This window comes from Heterodontus francisci, chromosome 22, assembly GCF_036365525.1.
Source record: "Heterodontus francisci isolate sHetFra1 chromosome 22, sHetFra1.hap1, whole genome shotgun sequence".
NCBI classification, from domain to species: domain Eukaryota; kingdom Metazoa; phylum Chordata; class Chondrichthyes; order Heterodontiformes; family Heterodontidae; genus Heterodontus; species Heterodontus francisci.
The window spans coordinates 75,850,496-75,873,720 of NC_090392.1; the positions used below are offsets into that span (position 1 = coordinate 75,850,496).

Consider the following 23,225-nt stretch of genomic DNA (forward strand, 5'->3'; position numbering starts at 1 on the left):
TGTAACTGTGTAACTCATACACCTCACGACTTCACAAAATCACCACCAAAGGAAATCTCAGAAGCTCAGACCAGGCTTTGGAGATGCCCATGTGACTATAGCCATCCATGCAATATAGATGCCCTCTTCAAATGGTAAGACGGACATGGCTTCAGTAGCCTCATATGGTTTAGGTATCAGCCCTGGCTTAGTTGGTAGCGCTCTGGCCTCAGTCACAAAGCTGTGGGTTCAAGTCGCACTCCAGAAACTTGTACACAAAATCTGGGCTGACACGCCAGCGCAGAGACAAGGGAGTGCTGTACTGGTGCAATGTTGGAAGTTCCACTGTTCAGTTGAGATGTTAAACAGTGGCCCCATCTGTCCTCTTAGGTGGACGTAAAAGATCTCACAGCACTATTTTGAAGAGCAGGGGAGTTCTCCCCAGTGTCCTGGCCAATATTTATCCCTCAACCAACATCACAAAAACAGATTGTCTGGCCATTATCACATTGCTGCTGTGGGGGCTTGCTATTTGCAAATCGTTCTATCCAATAATGACTATACTTCAAAACTACTTCATTGGCTGTAATGCATTTTGGGACGTCCTGAGGTAATGAAAGGTGTTATATAAATGTGAGTCTTTTCTTTCAACTACTCATTGTGGTAGTGAGTTCCATGTTCTAACCACTCTCTGGGTAAAGAAGTTGCTCTTTAATTAATTAAATGTTAAAATGTTAGAACTATTAGTAAAGACATTATAGCAGGGCATTTACAAATATTCAAGATAATCAGGCAGAGTCAACATGGTTTTGTGAAAGGGAAATCATGTTTAAACAACTTATTGGAGTTCTTTGAGGGAGTACCATGTGCTGTAGATAAAGGGGAACCGGTAGATGTATTGTACTTAGATTTCCAGAAGGTATTTGATAAGGTGCCACATCAAAGGTTATTGCAGAAAATAAAAGCTCATGGTGTAGGGGATAACATATTTGGCATGGATAGAAGATTGGCTAGCTAACAGGAAACAGAGAGTAGGTGTAAATGGGTCATTTTCTGGTTGGCAAGATCTAATGAGTGGTGTGTCACAGGGATTTGTGCTGGGGCCTCAACTTTTTACAATTTATATAAATGACTTAGATGAAGGGACCAAAGGTATGGTTGCTAAATTTGCTGATGACATAAAGATAGGTAGGAAAGTAACTTGTGAAGAGGACATAAGGGGGCTACAAAGGTTGTTCAGAGAGGTTAAGTGAGTGGGCAAAGACCTGGCAAATGGAGTATAATGTGGGAAAGTGTAAAATTGTCCACTTTGGCAGGAAGAATAAAAAAGAAGCATATTATCTAAATGGTAAGAGATTGCAGAGCTCAGTGATGCAGAGGGTTCATGAATCACAAAAGGTTAGTATGCAGGCACAGCACGTAATTAGGAAAGCTAATAGAATGTTATCGTTTATCGCGAGGGGAATTGAATACAAAAGTAGGGAGGTTATGCTTCACCTATACAGGGCATTGGTGAGACCACATCTGGAGTACAGTGAGCAGTACTGGTCCTTATTTAAGGAAGGATGTAAATGTGTTGGAGGGCAGTACAGAGAAGGTTTACTAGACTAATACCTGGAATGGGCGGGCTGTCTTATGAGGAAAGATTGGACAGGCTAGGCTTGTATCCACTGGAATTTAGAAGAGTAAGAGGCGACTTGATTGAAACATACAAGATCCTGAGGGGTCTTGACAGGGTGGATGTGGAAAGGATGTTTTTCCTTGTGGGAGAATCTCGAACTCTGAGACACTGTTTTAAAATAAGGGGTCACCCATTTAAGATAGAGATGAGGGAAAAAAATTTCTCTCAGAGGGTCGTGAGTCTTTGGAATTCTCTTCCTCAAAAGGCAGTGGAAGCAGAGTCTTTGAATATTTTTAAGGCATAGGTAGATAGATTCTTGATAAGCAAGGGGGTGGCAGGTTATCAGGGGTAGGTGGAAATGCAGAGTAATTAGTTCAGCCATAAATTTATTTAATGGTGGAGCAGGCTCGAAGGGCCAAGTGGCCTACTCCTGCTCCTAATTCGTATGTTCGTAATTCCCTATTGGATTGATCAGTGACTATCTTATATGTATTACACCTAGTTCTGATCTCCCCTGCAATTGGAAACATCTCATTTACCCAGGTTTCCCCACCCATGAATTGTAAGTACACATTAAAAGCTAAATTCTTGGTTAGGCTGGCGATGGGATGAACAAGCAGACACTATGGTTCAATGTTCTCGGAACATGAACCACCATGATTGAAATATTCCAAACATTATACTACCTTGTCAATTTGCTGCCTCCAAAGTACTTTACCGAGGGTCAATTTCAAAGCCAACTGAAAAGGCCACCTGTTACTATTCATCCCACTGAACATGTTGTGCAGTCCACTTCACTCCCCCATCACTCAAAAAATACAACCCATGCAACCAAGTAGAAATAAGCCAAAACAGCTGCACTTTAGCCCAAGACATATTATTAGGATATCGCACCAAGCTCCACCACCTCTCTAAGATCAAAGGACTGTGCTTTGGCTTTTTACCTCCAGTCAAGGATCTACACAGAGTGTGATCAGCATCCCTCCAATATTAACACATGCACAATATGGCGGCCAGCATTTTCCCTTGTTAATTGAGGAGGCAAGTTCAAGTTCCTCGTACGGCACATCAGGATTGAAAACATATTGAAGAGCAGACAGGGTGAATTGAGTGGCTGTTTGGTGACGACAGACTTCGTTTTTGAAGGCCTGAGGATGCAGGAGAAAGGAAAGATTTCAGGAGATTAGGACCTCCATAGATTGAGCTTCAAGGAAAGCAAGTGGTTAGCGTAGGAAGATTCAGCATTGAACCTCGCTGTCAACCCATCCTCCGCCAGGCCTGGGGATCCAGGGAGGCGGAAAAGTGCGTGGGACTTTAGGAGAAAGAGGAGAAGAAAACATGACCAGCCAGTCTGGGGTTTATAGCTGTGTGATGACAGCCAACCCAATACACTGGGTATAATATTGCACTTCACTTACTCCTCAATTGCATTCTTGAAGAAGGATTATCAACAAAATGTAAAGTGCCAGATTAATGAATCAGAAGACACACAATTTTTTTTCCCCCTTAATGAAATACAAGGTCCCTGATAGAGCTTCACACATGGGAAAATATCACATAATATTTAACCATGTCTAGTTTAGTTTGGCTAGGAAGAAAAGCTTCCGTTCAGTTCATTAAAATAATACCACCTCACAGCAAATCAAGCATCCCCTTTATTCATTCATATTAGGCGAACACCATGAAAATTGATCCCAGTTGACAGTGCGAAGTTGAGCAAAGTGCCCAAAAGTAGTCCTTAACACAACAGTAACAGGTTTGGATTATGTGATAAGCAGAAAAACAGAACTATTACTCTTTTAAGGGCTGGGAGGATGTCAGGAAAAGTCAACTCTGACACTCAAACCACTGTGGAAATGCTTCATTTATTCAGAAATGATCACTGTCCTAGGATGAAAAGGTGTCTAATAGAATCCAGAAAGAAACATGCCCAGCCTACAAAAAAAAAGACTTGCATTTATATAGCACCATTCACAACCTCAGGACATCCCAAAATGCTTTACAGTGAATGAAGTATTTCTAAAGTGCAGTCACTGTTGCAATGGAGGAAACACAGCAGCTATTTTATGCACAATCTCCCGCAAACAGCAATTAAATAAATGGCCAATATATTGGTTTACAGTATTAGTTGAGGGATGAGTGTTGGCGGGGGCAACGGGGACAACTCTCCTGCTCTTCTTCGAATAGGCAATGGGATCTTGCCCAAGGGGGCGGACAGAGCCTTGGTTTAACCCCTCACCTGTAAGACGGCACCTCCAACAGTGCAGCACTCCCTCATTGAAAGTACCTGCTTAGATTAAGTGCTTAAGTTGCTGGGCATGGGGCTTGAATTCACAACAGGCCATTTCAGAGGGCGGTTAAGAGTCAACCACATTGATGTGGGTCTTGAATCACATATAGTCTAGACTGGGTAAGGACGGAAGATTTTCTTCATTAAAAGGAAATTAGTGAGCCAGGTGGATTTTTTTTTTTTTAAACAATATGGTAGTTACATGGTGACTATTAATTCCATATTTATTTCTTTTAACTGAATTTAAACTCCCCAGCTACCATGGTAGGATTTTGAACTCATGTCTCCGGATCATTAGTCCAAGATTACTGTACCTTACATAATCCATACTAAGGTCGACGTAGAAAGATAAATGTCATAATTACTACAAGCTTATCAACAGATAATCAACAGCTTATCACCAGAGTGTAATATGACCAGTGAAAACATTGCAACAATTTCTACAATCAGACATACTCAATGTTATAAATGAGTTATTATCCAGAGTTCAGCATCCAAGGCTGGAATTTTCCGGATGTCGGACGGGAGCCGTCCACCGACTGAAAAGTCGGTGGCGATCCCGCCTCCGCTGGTCCCGGGGATCCAGTCCGGATTTTACGGTCCCCAGGCCCTTAATTGGTCTTGAGTGGGGCTGCCTGCCTCATTGAGGCAGGAGGTCCTGCCTAATGGAGCTGCCGGCCAATCAGCGGGCTGGCAGCTCTTAGCCCCAGCAGTGGTGGTCACTGATGGACTGCAGCCCAGCTTCCAGAGGAAGGACGGCCCCCAGAAAAGGTAGGTTTTGGGTCAAGGGGGGGGGTGGGAGGGGGAGTGGTGGTGGCAGGGTGGTGGCCCTCCATCGGCACAAGGTGCCCGCTCAGGAGGGCTTCCCCCCACCCCCAGGCCGTCAAAAGGCCGCCTACTTTTGTCAGGCGGCTTTTCTCAGGCCTGGGCCACCCGCCTGCCAGCGGTAAAATCTCAGTGGCGGCAGGCGGAGGCCTTTAAGTGGCCACTTAAGGGCCTTGATTGGCCTGGGACGAGTGGGCTGTTTCCCACTGCCGCCCTACTTAAAATGACGGCAGAGACAGGAGCAGGTTGGGAAGGGCCCCCCGAGCCTCCCACTCCATTTTACGCCCCGCCCACAGCCCGCTCTTTTGGGGAGGGGGGGGCATAAAATTCCACCCCAAGCCTCAGTATAAGTGACGCCTCACTGTATACCAGATAGCAGCAAATACCTAAAGAATGTAGAAGGTACAAAAAATTTTACAAGAATGATCAGGAGAACACTTTTCTCTAGAGAAGAAAAAGGCATGACCTGATAGAGATATTTAAAATTGTGAAGTGGTTCGATAGGGCAGACATACAGAAGATGTTACTAATCGTAGGGGAGACCAAAACTAGGGGCCATAAATGTATGGCAGTCACTAATAAATCCAATTGGGAATTCAGAGATTGGTGAGAATGTGAAACTTGCCACCTCAAGGAGCAGTTAAGGTGAAGAGCATAAATTCATGTATGGAGAAGCTAGCTAAACAGGACGGAAGAACAGAATAGAATTATATGCCGATCGGGTTAGAAGAGGGGCAGAAGGAGATTCTTGTGGAGCATAAACACTGACATGGACAAGTTGGGCAGAATGGCCTATTTCTGCACTCTGAATTCCATGTAATGTAATTCTGTATAAAAATATCTCAGGCTGCAAACACAAAGGGTAAACATCCAAAGACAAGAGTGAGATTTCCTCTCGTCTGGAATACAGTGTGAAAGGTACATGCGACAGTCAGTTTTCATGAATGTAACCAGGAGCTGGGTTAATTATCTATTCTGTGCCGTCACAAGATTTATAAACATGCTTTTAACAAGGTAATGAAGAGATTCATCACAGCACTTATTTGAGAGATTGTAGGAATGTTTTCAAGGTGGTTCCCATAACATCTATTATCTGGAATGTCTCACACTAGCTTCTTATGAATTGCATCTCATTAGACTATTCTTGTGAATTCTGGTGGAGGAGAGAAGCACTCAATACATCAAGCAGGTTCCTACAACAACGACTTGCATTTATATAGCACCTTTAAGGTAGTTTACCGTCCTAAGGCATTTCACAGGAATGTTCCCAAACAAAATGTGACACTGAGCAACATGAGGAGATATTAGAAATATTCAGCAGATCAGGAAGGGTCTCTGAAGGGAAAAACAGAGTTAACGTTTCAGGTCAGTGACCTTCCATAGGTTCTGATGAAAAGTCACCAATCTGAAACATTAACTCTGTTCCTCTCTCCACAGATGCTGCCTGACCTATTGAGTATTTTCCTACAGTTTTTGTTTATATTTCAGATTTCCAGCATCCACAGTATTTTGCCTTTGTAAGGATATATATCGATAGGCAATCAAAACCTTCGTCAAAGAAGTATGTTTTAAGGAGCATCTTAAAAGAGGAGGAAGAGGTATAGAGAGGTAGAGAAGTTTAGGGAGGGAACACAGAGTCTATTGGCTCACTGTGCCACAGCTGATAGCAACAAACTAATATCTACTCAGACATCAAAAATAATTACTGTAAATATTGATGCATAAAAACAATTGGATATAAAAACATTTAAAAATGTAACCATTCTTGCACAATCATCCTTTATTCCATCACATTCGCCCCTCTTCTTTCCCTTTGTCCTTTATTCTATACTTGTTTTATTCTTTTTAACCCTTTTCACCATACAATTTTTCACTTGCCCCTCTCTTCCTCCGTGCTCATGATTTTTCTGAAAGTTGCAGCATTGTCTTTTAAGGAAGTATCTATGATGTTACTAATTCAATCGGATATCAGAGCAGGAGTTAGATTTAATTCACACTATTAATAAACCAATTCTGCTTTCAGCAAGTAAAGAAAGTAAAGACAATTGTCACCAGTTTTATACCTTTCTTTTGATCTTATGCTCGTCTTACACTGTTCCGAGTTTGCATTCATTCAAAGGACATTCAGCCCGCATGGGGAAATTTAAAAATGAAAAATTCAACAATATGCAAAAGTACCTGAGCTGCCTCAAACCCAGGATTGTTGCTGAGGTACAAAGTAATCTGTGCTTTCACTGTTTACAAAGATAATGATCTTGCACCTGCAGGGTGCAGTCCATCTTGAGGTCGATGCACCAACATTAGAGAAGGAGGACAACAGTATTTAGTTATCACGTTAAAGGGAGAACATTATTGATGACTGTATGTATATTGGAACAAAAACTCATTACATGAAGATATTCATTACAACTCAGCATCTGGCCCAGTCTGTTAATAATACTGTCAAATCGGGCAGCTTTTAACTGGACTATTTGTTTCAGTTCTGAAGATCCTGCTTTTGAATGTTGGACAGAGGTCACATTTTTGAAGATGCAAGTAATGGTGTAAGGAAGTTTTCCTAGTAGCTCAGTTCATTGTTGTCCTACCCATGTAGAATTGAGATGCAAAATGCAAGACGACTCCAGATTTGATCCCTGCTTGTGCAGGTTAGGTAATCACAGGCAGAACAGTGACTGTGTCAGTACAATTGGGACCAATGCCCTTGGGCTAAGGAGTGGGACAATTAATTGTAATGATTCATCTAAAATGTGGAATATTAAGAGCTGTTGATTGAAAGAGAAAATACTTACAGACTTAACCTCTTCCATCACTCACATTTTTATACAATACCTGCCTGCTCGAGTAGGGAAAAAACTATACTTTATTTAATGCTTGAGAGATTACATGAAGCAAAACATTTTCATCAAACTATTTTTAATCATAAGCTCATGACCCTTAGAATTTCCAACAGACAAATCTATCTTCTTCCATTTTATACCAAAATAAAGCTTATCTGATCTCCAATATTAAAACACTGAAACTTTCACTTAAATGAATTAAATGTTAACATTTACCATCCTAATGTATTCCATTAAACATAAATGGTAGTTACCCTTTGATTAGCTGTAACTATCTAGGAATACATTAGTGTTTGATAGTCCTGACCTTTACTATAAAAGAAATACATGTCATAATTAAAATCACTTTAATGTTTCGAACCCAATCCCAAGGGATCTGTGCTAATTATTATTCTAATTTGCAGCAGTAATTCCAGTTTTATTGATCTTATCTCTTCTCTTCCCCCAGATTGCTACAGCCACCATTTGAAATCAAGTTTTTGAAACACCATAATAAAAATCCCAAATGTTTCCTTCCCCATTGACAACTCTTCTCTATAAATCATCCAGGATTTGATTCGGCGCTCCTATCTGGAAGGCCTTTTATTTTTTTTTGTTTACATAGCATTACATAGAATTCACAGCACAGAAACAGGCCATTCAGCCCAACTGGTCTATGCTCCACACGGAGCCTCATCCCACCCTACTTCATCTCACAATATACACATATCCTTCCATGCCTTTCCCACTCATGAATCTTTCTGACTTCCCCTTAAATGCATCTTATGAAATTCACCTCAGCTACTCCTTGTGGTAGCAAGTTGTGCATTCTAACCACTCGCTGGGTAAAGAAGTTTCTCCTGAATTCCTTACTGGATTTATCTGTGACTATCTCATATTTAAGGACCCTAGTTCTGTTCTGGTCTCCCCCAAAATTGGAAACATCTTCTGTACATCTACCTATCAAACCCTTCATAATTTTAAAGGCTAATATCAGGTCATCCCTCAGCCTTCTCTTTGTTGGACAACAGAACCCAAGCCTGTTCAGTTTTTCCTGAAGGGCATAACTTCTCAGTTCTCAGAACACCCACATAAATCTTTTTTGCACCTTCTCCAGTGCCTCTATATCCTCCTCAGTGCTTCATATGTCTTGAACTTCATTTCTTAACTGAGTCTCAATCGAACATTCTTAAGTCATTGAATACACTGACTGATTTGGGACTTAATACCACAGAGCAGAAAGGTCCCAGCTGAATCCCCAGTCTGGGCCAATTACTGAGTTTAGTCAGGGCAACAGTAGGAGCATTACGATTGGCCAAAGTACCCCGAGCTGCAAAGAGAAACATCCCCTTGAGTTGACGACACCCGGTTGCCAACTAGTGACCCCTGCTGAAATGTGTTAGTCACAGGCGAGGACAGCAATGGCCTTGGCTGTGGTCCACCACACCAGAGTAGCATTCTTTTTTTTTATTCATTCGTGGGATGTGGGTGTCGCTGGCCAGGCCAGCATTTATTGCCCATCCCTAATTGCCCTTTAGAAGGTGGTGGTGAGCTGCCTTCTTGAACCGCTGCAGTCCATGTGGGGTAGGTACACCCACAGTGCTGTTAGGAAGGGAGTTCCAGGATTTTGACCCAGCGACAGTGAAGGGACAGCGATATAGTTCCAAGTCAGGATGGTGTGTGGCTTGCAGGGGAACTTGGGTGGTCTTCCCATGTATTTGCTGCCCTTGCCCTTCGAGGTGGTAGAGGTCACGGGTTTGGAAGGTGCTGTCTAAGGAGCCTTGGTGCGTTGCTGCAGTGTGTCATGTAGATGGTACACACTGCTGCCACTGCTGCCACTGTGCGTCGGTGGTGGAGGGAGTGAATGTTTGTGAATGGGGTGCCAATCAAGCGGGCAGCTTTGTCCTGGATGGTGTCAAGCTTCTTGAGTATTGTTGGAGCTGCACCCATCCAGGCAAGTGGAGAGTATTCCATCACACTCCTGACTTGTGCCTTGTAGATGGTGCACAGGCTTTGGGGAGTCAGGAGGTGAGTTACTCGCCGCAGGATTCCTAGCCTCTGACCTGTTCTTGTAGCCATGGTATTTATATGGCTACTCCAGTTCAGTTTCTGGTCAATGGTAGCCCCTAGACTGTTGATAGTGGGGGATTCAGCGACGGTAATGCCATTGAATGTCAAGGGGAGATGGTTAGATTCTGTCTTGTTGGAGATGGTCATTGCCTGGCACTTGTGTGGTGCGAATGTTACTTGCCACTTATCATCCCAAGCCTGGATATTGTCCAAGTCTTGCTGCAATTCTACACGGACTGCTTCAGTATCTGAGGAGTCACGAACGGTGAACATTGTGCAATCATCAGCGAGCATCCCCACTTCTGACATTATGTTTGAAGGAAGGTCATTGATGAAACAGCTGAAGATGGTTGGGCCTAGGACACTACCCTGAGAAACTCCTGCAGTGATGTCCTGGAGCTCAGATGATTGACCTCCAACAACCACAACCATCTTCCTTTGCACTAGGTATGACTCCAACCAGAGGAGGGTTTTCCCCCCGATTCCCATTGACCTCAGTTTTGCTAGGGCATTTTGATGCCATACTCGGTCAAATGCTGCCTTGATGTCAAGGGCAGTCACTCTCAGCTCACCTCGAGGTCAGCTCTTTTGTCCATGTTTGAACCAAGGCTGTAATGAGGTGAGGAGCTGAGTGACCCTGGCGGAACCCAAACTGAGCGTCACTGAGAAGATTATTGCTAAGCACCTGCCACTTGATGGCACTGTTGATGACACCTTCCATCACTTTACTGATGATTGAGAGCAGGCTGATGGGGTGGTAACTGGCTGGGTTGGACTTGTCCTGCTTTGTGTGTACAGGACATACCTGGACAACTTTCCACTTTGCAGGGTAGATGCCAGTGTTGTAGCACTGACACTGACCACCTTGGTTGATGAAAACTGCCACTGACTGGATGAATTACCAAATGCATGGAGGTGTACCTCAATGTGAGTCAGCACCTTCTGGAAAGGATGGGAGAAAATGGGGGAGATGGGTTAAAATATAAATAAAAAAAGATACAAATGTAGGAAAACAGAAACAGTGACGTCAACTGTTACACCAGGATTTAAGGTCAAAGAAAAGATTGTGTTTTGTAGCCCACTCTGGAGAAACATTTGATAATGGGTTCTCTCACAAATATCCAAACCACTCTTCTCAACACCAGCGTCAGTGAGAAATATTTTATGGATCACACTCCATCAATTACAATTCTAGAGCAAGAGTCATTTTGAACTTTTCTCCATTTAAACGTTTCTTTTCCTCAACTCCATGTCCTTACTGTCATTTTGCAAAAAGTGTCAAAATATAACATGCCATCAATATTGCTCAGCTATAAAGTCAGGTGTCTGACACTATATAAAACATCAGTCCTGATAAGCCCATGATAAGAGTACCAATTACCTGGAACCCTGTCAATTACGTTCCATTCAATTTGAGAAAACACAGAAAAGATTTTTTTTGAAGATAAGGAGGAAAGCAAATCCTCTCTTCCTTCAGCATTTTGCAGGAAAGCCACGACATCCTCTTTGTTCATCTTACAATAGAGATCTGACAATCCAATGTAGTCGACATCCTTTAAGAAATGGAGGCCTGTAATTTGCAAGTGCGACAATTCCCCTTTTGCGCATCAGTGGGAGCAAAACACCAATGAGGGTTTTTGACCATTCGTCCACAGGGATGGTATGCGACAATGTGCCAGTGTGAAAGAAAGAAAAGCCCATTTGCAGAAAATTCTACTTCGGTCATGAGAAAGCCCACACAGTGACTGCCAGTAGGCTATTGAACAATGAAGGGCATCACAGAGACAGTTGCCCACCATGGATATTGATCAGGTACAGGTAACCTTGGCTGTTATCACCCTTTCCCTAGGTTACTGAACACCTGCCAATTGTAGCACTAGCCAAGTCGAGACCAGAGACTAAACCTGGGACCATCTTAACTCAGAACAGCATGGCAGAGGGGGGAATGTATTTTCAACAGAGTCACCAGGGACCTGCAAATTGACACCAGTTTATTTGCACTAATCAAATGGCGCATTTGAATTCAGAGCTAGTTAGAGGTCATTCCCAACATCACCTATTTACCACACTAATACTTGACAAAAAGGTGTAATTTTCCAATAAAAATTACTTGATATTTATATGAATACAAAGCATTATTGCACATGAAATTAAAGATTTTCAAGGCTAGAAATAAAATTATAACAAGTTCATAAATAATTGGGAACACTGTTTAAAAATAAGGGGTCGTCCATTTAAGACAGTGATGAGGAGAAATTTTTTCTCTGAGGGTCGTGAGTCTTTGGAATTCTCTTTCTCAAAAGGCAGTGGAAGCAGAGCCTTCGCATATTTTTTTTTAAGGCAGAGGTAGATAAATTCTTGATAAGCGAGGGGGTGGAAAGGTGGAGTAATCAGTTCAGCCATGAACTTATTGAATGGTGGAGCAGGCTCAAAGGGCCGAGTGGCCTTACTCCTGTTCCAAATTCGTACATTCGCACATTCGTATGTACCGTATCTTATTCTACACCAAGTCCCATGTAAACTTGCTATGCTGCAATTAAAAACTGAGAGGGTGCAATTACAATGGGATAAGATTTAACGCAGGCAGTTTTCCATTCCAAATGTGGCTCTTGCAATTTATAATTGAAAACGGTGACAGGAAGTAGGCACAGATGCAAGATGTTGAATATATGATAATCTTTTACTCATATCGGAGCAGGGTAAAGCCTTAAGGCAGAAAATATGCAATGAGTTTCCGTCATGTTACATTTGATATTAGTGAATTCTGCTGGTCTTCAGTTCTTTCCCAATAAAATGCCTGGCACAATCACAGAAACATTATACAAATCCCCTTTGATATTTGAAAGCCCAATGCTAGGACATTCTGTATTCATCTGCAACCAAATACTAAAGTAGCAGAGTACATTTTGTTCAATCCCAGAGGGGCAAAGCATTAAATGCGCATTTTCATTATCTGAAATAAAATAAGTGAGAACAGTAACGCAACACTAATGCAAGTTTTAGAGGCCCTCTTTAACTTTGCAAGAATGGAACAGTTGCAACTTTAATAAAGATTTAATTACGATTAATTGCATCTCAAAACAGCTCAAAATCTTAAGCTTTCTAACCATTTGTGAGAACGGTTACAAAGGGGCATTGCCTGCTGTCGTTAACAGAAACACAAATGTTCCAATGAGAAATAAAAAGGTAGGTGCCAGAACAGCTGCTGCTTCTGCTACTACATCAACTCTCACATTGGGAGCAACATTTGCAGCATATTTTGACAAGATTGAATTCCCCAGATTCCAGAGTGTACATTTTGCCCGACAAACATTGAATTTGTTACACACAGGGTTAACACACAACAAAGAGTTATACACTGGATTGCATCACATCACCAGAACTCTATGAGGCTGTGACCCACATTAAGCGGGAGTTCGGGTGACATTATAGCCCACATTACAGAGGGTGCAGCAGTTATCACTGTGGGGGCTGCAGCAATGGTAATCCCGTTGGTTGTCAAGGGGAGGTAGAATGTCTGTTGTTGGAGATGGTCAGTACCTGGCACTTGCGTGGTACGAATGTTACTTACTATCCCTCAAATGTTATTTGCCTCAAAGAGGGGGATTGGTTGAATTGATCACTACACTGTGACAGTATTGGGAGTGTTTTCAATAACACATAAATGTAGGCCAATTAGAACAGCTGTACTTTGAAATACTGGTTGGGTTACCAATAATTATGATATCCTCAGTTTATTTATACATGTTCGGTCATGATTTGCGTAATTTGAGAAGTGTAGCAAAGCTTGCAAAAAAAAATTCCACTCAACCTTTGATTTTCTCCCCTCAACTCTCAAGAGTACTTTGCTGATAGAGAATTCTCCGCTTTCATTTTGAACCCTTTGACTGACTGTCCAGTTGCTATTCCTGGGCCACGACGAGTCAACAGCTTTTCCAAAATTATTCCACCACCGCAACTAAATAGGATCTCCGGTTCCTTGAGACCGATCTGTTTTGCATTGATGTCACGTTCAACTCTTGGCCCTGGGAGATGGGATGACAACACTGGAAAAGGTATTTCCAAACTGCGCAGCAGCTATTTCAATTTAACAAGAAAGTCCAAGAACCTCTTTCACTCGCGACTGTTCAGAGGGCAGCGACACCAACACAAGGGAGCTACTCTTTGCACTTCTCCTTTAGAGCCCGATCTATGAACAGAAAGTGGTTTTGGGAACTCCCCAGATGGCTGAGAGTGGGGTAGATATGCAGCTGGGCGTGGTCCTGAGCTGCCAGATTTAATCCCTTGTGTGGGCAGTGTTAGTTTCGATGATGATCGAAGTGGTACAATTAGTCTGGGCATCACTCGGCTAAAGAAGTGCGGAGATGATCAGCCGGTGTATCTGCTTCTGATTCAGAAGCTCCAGTTCTGAAGTGCAGGTGTTGGACATTCGGTAATAACAGGATCAGATTATGGTGCCCCACATGGAATTTATAGTCTTGCACATTACGAATAGGCATTAGGGTGAAAGAAAGAAAGGCTTGCATTTATATAGCACCTTTCATATCCTCAGGACATTCCAAAGTGCTTTAGGGCTAATGAAATACTTTTTGAAATGAAATCACTATTGCAATGTAGGAAACACGGAAGCCAATTTGTACACAGCAAGCTCCCACAAACAGCAATGTGATGCTGACCAGATTATCTGTTTAAGTGATGTTGACCAGGACTCCAGGCAGAACTTCCAATGCTTGCCTTCGATGTAGCACCTCGGGATCTTTTATCTCTACCCGAGAGAGCAGGCCGGAGGGTTGGTTTCACATCTCATCTGAATGATGGCACCTCCGACAATGCAGTGCTCCCTCAGTACTAGGACTGGACTGCCAGTTTGGATTTGAACACAAGCCCTTCGAACACAAGGCATGTGGCACCCACTGAGCAATTGTTGACATGGGTGAAGCTGTCAATGTAAGCAGATCCAGTGCAAGTTTCCTGCCTTTTTCTCATTCTTGCCATCTTTTGCTGCAATCTTTCAAAAATAATGGTAATATGTGCAGGTCTGATCTTGATTAATGAATAGCAAGCCCCAGACAGCTTTAGAGCTAGATTCCATAGTAAGCTTTAGCACAAATGTTAGCTCTGTTGAGTTACTGTTGTCAGGCAAACCCCCCACCTGCCAAGACTGAGGCACACACGATTTCACATGAACATTAAAATTTAAAATTGCAAGTCCCTGACTGGAAGGACATTTGCATATACTAGCATGTTGGAACAAAAGGGACTCAGTCGTTGCTTCCCCAATATGCAGAAGTGGTCAGACCAGTTTTAGTCACATGGCTAGCTGGCTGTTGAGATTTGAACTTCCAACGAAGGATTCAAACTCAGAAAGCTCCTGGTTTGATAAGACCTCTCTCCAGTCTGCCCTTATCTCACTCTCACCAGCTTTGGAAACCACTGAAGACACATTAACTCAGAAAAGTCTCATACGTGAACAAGGTTTAAAAAGAATACTGGGCCCCAACAAAACGCAAGACCATATCTTCAATCAAGGACTACAGCGAGCTCGAAGCACAGTAACGAGATATTGCCACTTCATCTTTTATTCTCTTTTCTGTCCCCATCTGCATGTGTATATCGCATGTGCATGCTAGCATGGGTGTGTCGTATATCCATAGGCGTGAACCGTATTAGAGTTTAAGTAAGTTTAATAAATTTCACTTTTCTTCTTTAAACCAAAGAAAGCCTGTTTGTGCTAATTTCTTTGCCTTATAATTGGAAAGCTGTGAACAAGAATTCACAAAAGGGAAGCTTAAAACACTGTGTTTAAAAATAAAACCCTGTTACAATAAGACCAGGAAAAAACAGCAAAAGACCCCTACACACATTTCTCACCTGGTCATAACACTGTGATCCCCATGTCCAATGAAAATTTGAATTCAACCAAGTCTGGAAACAAAACAACAGTTCACAAGCTATATAAATGATTTAGATGTGGGGACTGAAGGTAATATTTCCAAATTTGCTGATAACACAAAACTAGGGGCGGCACTGTGGCGCAGTGGTTAGCACTGCAGTCTCACAGCTCCAGGGACCCGGGTTCGATTCCGGGTACTGCCTGTGTGGAGTTTGCAAGTTCTCCCTGTGTCTGCGTGGGTTTCCTCCGGGTGCTCCGGTTTCCTCCCACAAGCCAAAAGACTTGCAGGTTGGTAGGTAAATTGGCCATTATAATAGGTAGGTGGTAGGGAAATATAGGGACAAGTGGGGATGTTTGGTAGGAATATGGGATTAGTGTAGGATTAGTATAAATGGGTGGTTGATGGTCGGCACAGACTCGGTGGGCCGAAGGGCCTGTTTCAGTGCTGTATATCTAATCTTAATCTAATCTAGATGGGAATGTAAGTTGTGAGGTGGATGCAAGGAGGCTTCAAGAGGATTTGGACAGGCTAAGTGAATGGGTAAAAACATGGCAGATGGAATATAATGTAAGTGTGAAATGATCCACTTTAGTAGGAAAAAAACCCAGAAAGACTAAGTATTTCTGAAATGGTGAGAAGTTGCGAACTGTTGATGTCCAAAGGGGCCTGGGCGTCCTTGTTCACGAGTCACTAAAAGGTAGTATATGCAGGTGCAGCAAGAAATTAAGGTGGCAAATGGTACGTTGGCCTTCATCGCAAGGAGATTTGAGTACATGAGTAAAATGTATTGGTGCAATTCTATAGAACCTTTGTGAGGCCGCCCCTGGATTCACAAAGGAGGACACAAATAACATACCAGAAATGTTGGTGAACACGGGGTTTAGTGAGAGGGAAGAACTGAAGGAAATCAGTATTAGTAGAGAAATGGTGTTGGGGAAATTGATGGGATTGAAGGGCGATAAATCCCCAGGGCCTGATAATCTACATCCCAGAGTACTTAAAGAAGTGGCCCTAGAAATACTGGATGCATTGGTGGTCATCTTCCAAGATTCTATAGACTCTGGAACAATTCCTACAGAATGGAGGGTAGCAAATGTAATCCTACCATGTAAAAAGGGAGGTAGTGAGAAAACAGGGAATTATTGACCAGTCAGCCTGACATCGGTAGTGGGGAAAATTCTAGAGTCCATTATCAAAGATTTTATGGCAGAGCACATGGAGAACAGTGGTAGAATCGGATAGAGTCAGCATGGATTTACGAAAGGGAAATCATGCTTGACAAATCTGCGAGAATTCTTCAAGGATGTAACTAGTAGAGTTGATGAGGGGGAACCAGTGGATGTGGTTTATTTGGACTTTCAGAAGGCTTTCGACAAAGACCCACATAAGAGATTAGCGTGTAAAATTAAAGCACATGGGTTGGGGGTAATGTATTGCGATGGATAGAAAATTGGTTGGCAGGCAGGAAACAAAGAGTAGGGAATAAATGGGTCTTTTTCTGAATGGCAGGCAGTGACTAGTGGGGTACTGCAGGGATCGGTACTAGGACCCCAGCTATTCACAATATATATTAATGATTTAGTTGAGGGAACTAAATGTAATATCTCCAAATTTGCAGATGACACAAAACTGGGTGGGAGGGTGAGTTGTGAGGAGGATGCAGAGAGGCTTCAGGGTGATTTGGACAAGTTGAGTGAGTGGGCAAATGCATGGCAGATTCAGTATAATGTGGATAAATGTGAGGTTATCCACTTTGGTAGCAAAAGCAGGAAGGTAGATTATCTGAACAGCTATAAACTGAGAGAGGGGAATATGCAACGAGACCTGGGTGTTCGCGTACACCGGTCGCTGAAGGTAAGCATGCAGGTGCAACAGGCGGTAAAAAAGGCAAATGGTATGTTGGCCTTCATAGCGAGAGGATTAGAGTACAGGAGCAGGGATGTCTTGCTGCAATTATACAAGGCCTTAGTGAGGCCACACCTGGAATACTGTGCGCAGTTTTGGTCTCCTTATCTGAGGAAGGATGTTCTTGCTATAGAGGGAGTGCAGCGAAGGTTTACCAGACTGATTCCTGGGATGGCGGGACTGACGTATGAGGAGAGATTGAGTCGGTTAGGATTATAATCACTGGAGTCCACAAGAGTGAGGGGGGATCTCACAGAAACCTATAAAATTCTAACAGGACTTGACAGGGTAGATGCAGGAAGGATGTTCCCGATGGTGGGGAGTCCAGAATCAGGGGTCATAGTGTAAGGATATGGGGTAAACCTTTCAGGACTGAGATGAGGAGAAATTTCTTCACCCAGAGAGTGGTGAGCCTGTGGAATTCGCTACCACAGAAAGCAGTTGAGGCCAAAACATTTTATGTTTTTAAGAAGGAGTTAGATATAGCTCTTGGGGCGAAAGGGATCAGATATGGAGGGGAAAGCGGGACCAGGTTACTGAATTGATCAGCCATGATCATAATGAATGGCGGAGCAGGCTCAAAGGGCCGAATGGCCTACTCCTGCTCCTATTTTCTATGTTTCTATGTGAACTGAATTCTGCTGCGGCTGGGAATGGTGGTGTTTGGAATTACACAGCAACTTACAGTTGTGCTGGCTCCACCCCCTTGAGGAAATCTCATGTAATTGTACAACTAAACTTCAGTGTTTTTATGCTTTACAAGGCAGCAATCAAGGAATCAAAACTGATACTCATCAAGATGCCTATTTATAGGTTAGTACAGTGGTTACTATATATACTGAAACTCATCAGGGGCTGACAAAGACGACAGCATGTCATGGAAGAATTTCTACACAGCTCTACTGACAGCAATAAAGTGGGAAACACAAATCATTGCTTAATCATTCTCTCCAGAAACTCTCATCATTCATATAAATGGAAGTCATCGCTCACCGTGCTGGAACACAACTTAGGCCGAAATTTCTTACAATGTATTTCCTCTCTTCTCCATCCACCACCACTCCCTCCCCCCACCCCCCTCCTGAAGCTGCTAACTCCCCCTGGATATGGCTCTATTAGGAGCAAGAGAATTTCAGAACAAGAAAATACTGAGGTCCATCTAGTTCACATTCTACCATCCTGGTAGTCACGTGACCCAACGAGTTATTGACTAATCACAGCAATGAATCTTTATCAATGAGTTTACAACAGACCCAGACATGAAATGAGGAAACCCCCCCCCCAGTGATCCACAGCTTTGGTCCATAGTCACCTGTTCCTCCCAAGCACGCTCCAATCACCACGCATCATGTTTCAAATTACTCAAATACTGAATCTCCAAAATGTTATTTCCTGAAAGAAATCTATCTAATTTGTATTTGAATGCATCAATGCTAACTCATTCCACTAGGCTCCCTTGGGAGCCTGCTCCATAGATTGACCACTCACTCACTGAAATATTGTTTCCACAGATTAGTTTTGAATTAATCCTCCTTTTAAAGCACAGGCCTCTTTCCTGTGGTGCTACTGTTCGGGACATGAAAAAATAACTCAGCACAGAAGAGCTTGGGCTGTCTGGCCTGTAGAATGCAACCTACAGAGCTTTTGGATCCAAACTTGGTCCCATCTAACCATTATCCAACCTTCTCTCTTACCCTTCACCAAGCATTCTTAAGTAAAATAATAAATCTCAGCAGAAACTCTATTAATACAAAGCAGACTAAAATCCATCATTAGGAAATATATCCTTTAGAAGAGAATTGCTTCATGAAGTTACTAAGTTTGAACACCGTTTTGGTGTGCCTGGTCCAGTAACACCTCCATTTTAAAGTTCCCATTTTGGTTTTCAAATCCCTCCCTGGCCCCTCTACCTCTTCCCCCTGGTCTATAACCTCCTCCAGCCCTACAACTCTCCAAGATCTGTGCACTTCTCCAATTCTGGCCTCATGCACATCTCCGACTTTCATCGCTCTGCCATTGGTGGCTGTGCCTTCAGCTGCTTGGGACCCAAGCTCTGGAATTCCCTCCCGAAGCATCTCTGCCTCCTTTAAGATATTCCCCAAAACCTATCTCTTTGACCAAGTTTTCAGTCACCTGTCCTAATATTTTCTTACGTGGCTCCGTGTCAAATTTTGTTTGACAGTCACTCCTACGAGTGCCTTCTGAAATGTTATGACTTCAAAAGGCAGTACATAAATGCAAGTTGTTGGTGCTATACACTGATGTATGCAACAGATGGCAAACGTGATCACACTGAAACAAAAAGAAAACAGAGTGACACCTCAGTAACCAGCAGTAGTCTGAGTTGCCAGTGGCTCAACACTGAATAAGTTGCTCATCGCTATTTGTTGACTGTGTTCGTAAGTCTGTTTATTAACTTGACACTATTAAGCCAATGTAACTACTGGCTCACAATGACCTGCACAACCTATTTTTGTTCTGCAATATGCTGGGGAGGAGGAGGGGGTGGTTCCAGAATGATGATGCACAAGTGATATTTCTAACAGTGCCCCAACAGTTGGAAGCCCAAATGCTTTATTTTTGAAATTAAAAAGAGTCACTTGTTCACAGAGTAGTCAACTTTATCCGCACTGGGGTAGGAGAAGAGTTAACATCACAAAAGAGCTGTGACCTTTGTAAAATCATTTTGCAACATCAACCCTCTGACCCACACGCCTGGCCAATATAAATAGGTTCTTGGCAGTCAAAAGGAGTTAAACAAACCATCTGTAACTCAATATTTTAAAGTTTTTTTTTTTAAATGGTGGAGTGTTTGCCTGCACAAAGAATATTTTTGGTAAAAGCAACAGTAGACTTGTGAACTGTCTATTACCAGTGTATTTCTTCTTGAATCAGGCAAGTTATGAAATTGTTATTGGTACAGGATATTTCCAAAGTTATTACACGAAAAATGATGGTAATGTCATTGATTATTCTTAAACCTTTCCATTGTTTTCAACGCAGATTTATTTCACGCTGCGTTAAATAGAAATGTCCTCATCTTCCCTCTGGTTCTTTTGTCAATTACTGTATCTGTATCTTCTGGTTACTGACCCTCCTGCCAATGGAAACAGTTTCTCCCTGTTCTATCAAAATTTTTCATAACTTTGAATGCTGTTATTTTAATCTCCCCTTAACCATTTGTTGTGATCATACTTAATGTCGTACGAAGCATTGAAATTACTCAGTAATAGACCTTCTGTGTCCATTGTACATGGTTCAGATATTACTTCATTCACAGCATTTGAAAATACAAACATCTCCTTTTGATTGAAGAACATAAGGTGCATTCAGAACCTGATATAGGGCATGTAGGAATACTAATGATGGTGTCAGGAAGTAGATAACTGAAGGTATAAAGCTCCAATTGAAATCTGCTGCTCCATCCACTCATTTAAACTAGAAATTCAAATATTGAAGATCACAACGAATTAGGAAATAGTCCAGTGTCTAAAACAACACCCCTAGCTACAATTGAACAGCAATAATGGACTTGTACTGTACAGAAGGAGGATGGCTATCAAGCCCACCTTCACTTTTACTCTTCACCAATCATTCTCAAATAAAAAAAATCTCAGCAGAAACACTCTCCCAATGTAACACAGACGAAAGTCAACCATACTGAGCTATGTGCCCTAGAAGAGATTTTGCTCATGAAGTCAGTAGGCTTGAGCATTGTTTTGGTATACCTGGTCTAGTAATGCCTCATTCTTGGGTTCAAATCCCTCCATAGCCTCACCTCACCCCATATCTGTAACTTCCTCCAGCACTACATCGCTCAGAAATCTGTGATCCTTCAACTCTGACCTCTGGCACAGCCCCCATTTTCATTGTTCCACCATTGGCAGCCGTGCCTTCAGCTGTCAAGGCCCTAAACTCTGGAATTCCTTTCCGTCTCTCTACCTGCCTCTCCTCCTTTAAGAGGCTCCTTAAAGCCAAACTCTTTGACCAAGCTTTTGGTCACCTGTCCCAATATCTCTATGCATCTTGCTCCTGCAGACTGGACTGCTCAGCTCCTCAGATAAGCACTTCCCTTAGACAACTATTCCTTAACTAAACTTGGAGTTAGCAAAGTGGAGCAAATAAGAAACTCCTTCTAGGTAAAGTTCAAGTTTTGTAAAAGTACCGGTGTGGGTCTGACGATGGCTTTCCAGGGCATCATCTTTAGAGAACTGTGCTCCGCACTGGTCACAAACAAAGGCCTTTGCACCTGCTGGATCAGGAAAGAAAACAAATAGTTTAGGCAGAAAGTTTTGTAAGATAACAAGCACAACTGAGTCCCCTCGCTCGTCCATTAAAGAAAAAGGAGGACAATCTTGAAAAATAAATCATTTGGCAGCTGCAAGGCAGATAGATTGTGTTACACTTGCCAAGAGACTTCAACATGTATGTGTCCAAATACAAAAAGTGTTAACACAAAGTTCCAGAGCACATTTCCATTTCCGAAATTATACATCCTTATGGCATCTCAGCCAAATTTGACAGCAGTTTTACACGATGGGTTGATGTCAACTGTACACTTGATCGTGACTGTCTAAACTAATCTCACTTTGAATCTCTCAACAGCTTGATGAAACACAGCTGGGAACAAAACAAAGAGAGAGAAGAAAACTTGTATCTGATCTACGTATGTTGGACATGGACACAGGCCCAAGAGACAAAGCTATTGCATCTGCCCTGCAAGATAGAAAGAGCTTGCATTTATAAAACATCTTTCATGACCTTAGGACATCCTAAAGTGCTCTACAGCCAATGAAGTCCCTTTTTGTAAATGTAGTCACTGCTCTAATGTGGGAAACACGGCAGCCAACTTGCACACAGAAAGCTCCCAATCAAGTAAATGATGCAAACACTTGTTTTTGGTTGTTGATCAAGGGGTAAATATTGGCCAGAACACTGGAAAGAACTTCTCCTGCTGTTCAAGTAATGGGATTTTTTTACATCCAACCTAGAAAGCATATGGGGCCTCAATTCAATGTCTGATCCAAAAGACAGCATGCCCGTCGGTGCAGCATTCCTTCAGTACTCCACTGGGAGGGTCAACCTAGATTATGTGCTTAAGTCAATGGATTGGGGATTGAACCCACAACCTTCTGACTCAGAAATGAGGGTGATACCCACTGAGCCATGGATGACACCTGGTTGCTGATATCAATCACTTAAAAAAGAGTTAAGAGGACAGTAAATGAATCCCAATTCCTTATTCCTGTTGAACTAGAATTAGACTGAAAATACATCTCAGATATTCCTTACAAAGATGCCTGGAGTTGGCTATGAATTGGATAAAAGGCAAGTTTAGCACTCAAAAATGCCCTCATACTACGATAGCCCTTATTAGACCAGAATGAGTGAAGCCATTGCTGGGATCACAGGATTAAACGCAAATTTCTAAATTTCGAACTTAGTGTCTTTTTAACAGACCAACCCTTGAACCTTTCAGAATATACAAAGTCTCATTACACCAAAAATAAAGGAGTCACCTCTTGAAAATAAAAATTGAGACCCACAGGCGATTGGCAAAGCCCCATAATGAAGGGCAGCACCAAGTTTGGAATGACTTGAAGATGAGGTAAATCAAGTCATAGTTAATACACATTATAATGACTGTAGTCCAAAAGTAATTCATTGAAATGAAATGCTTTAAAGGTATATTCAACAATGTATTAAGGGGAAAATATTTATTTCTTCAGGAATCAGGTGCAGCAATAAAAATTTTTCACCTTAAAGCCCTGAATACTGGGCCTCGTCACAGCACAGTGAGGAGAAATTCATGTTCTCTATCTCCC

General features: G+C 42.3%; 1 protein-coding gene and 1 long non-coding RNA gene across 9 annotated transcripts in view; one reads left to right on the plus strand and one right to left on the minus strand.

Annotated features, from left to right (window-relative positions):
- Positions 1-23,225, minus strand: part of zbtb16a (zinc finger and BTB domain containing 16a) — a 291,732-nt gene that overhangs the window by 69,274 nt on the left and 199,233 nt on the right. For 6 of the 8 annotated variants that reach the window (XM_068054070.1, XM_068054072.1, XM_068054067.1 and 3 more), the window contains exon 4: positions 21,566-21,652. In XM_068054070.1, coding sequence (XP_067910171.1) covers positions 21,566-21,652 — 87 coding nt within the window. Of the gene's footprint in view, positions 1-12,171; positions 13,627-21,565; positions 21,653-23,225 lie in introns of those variants that run through there. The other 2 variants (XM_068054075.1, XM_068054074.1) reach the window with 2 other exon arrangements.
- Positions 39-22,832, plus strand: LOC137381456 (uncharacterized). The gene is made up of 2 exons (XR_010977179.1): positions 39-134; positions 22,006-22,832. It is a non-coding gene; the product is annotated as an uncharacterized lncRNA (long non-coding RNA).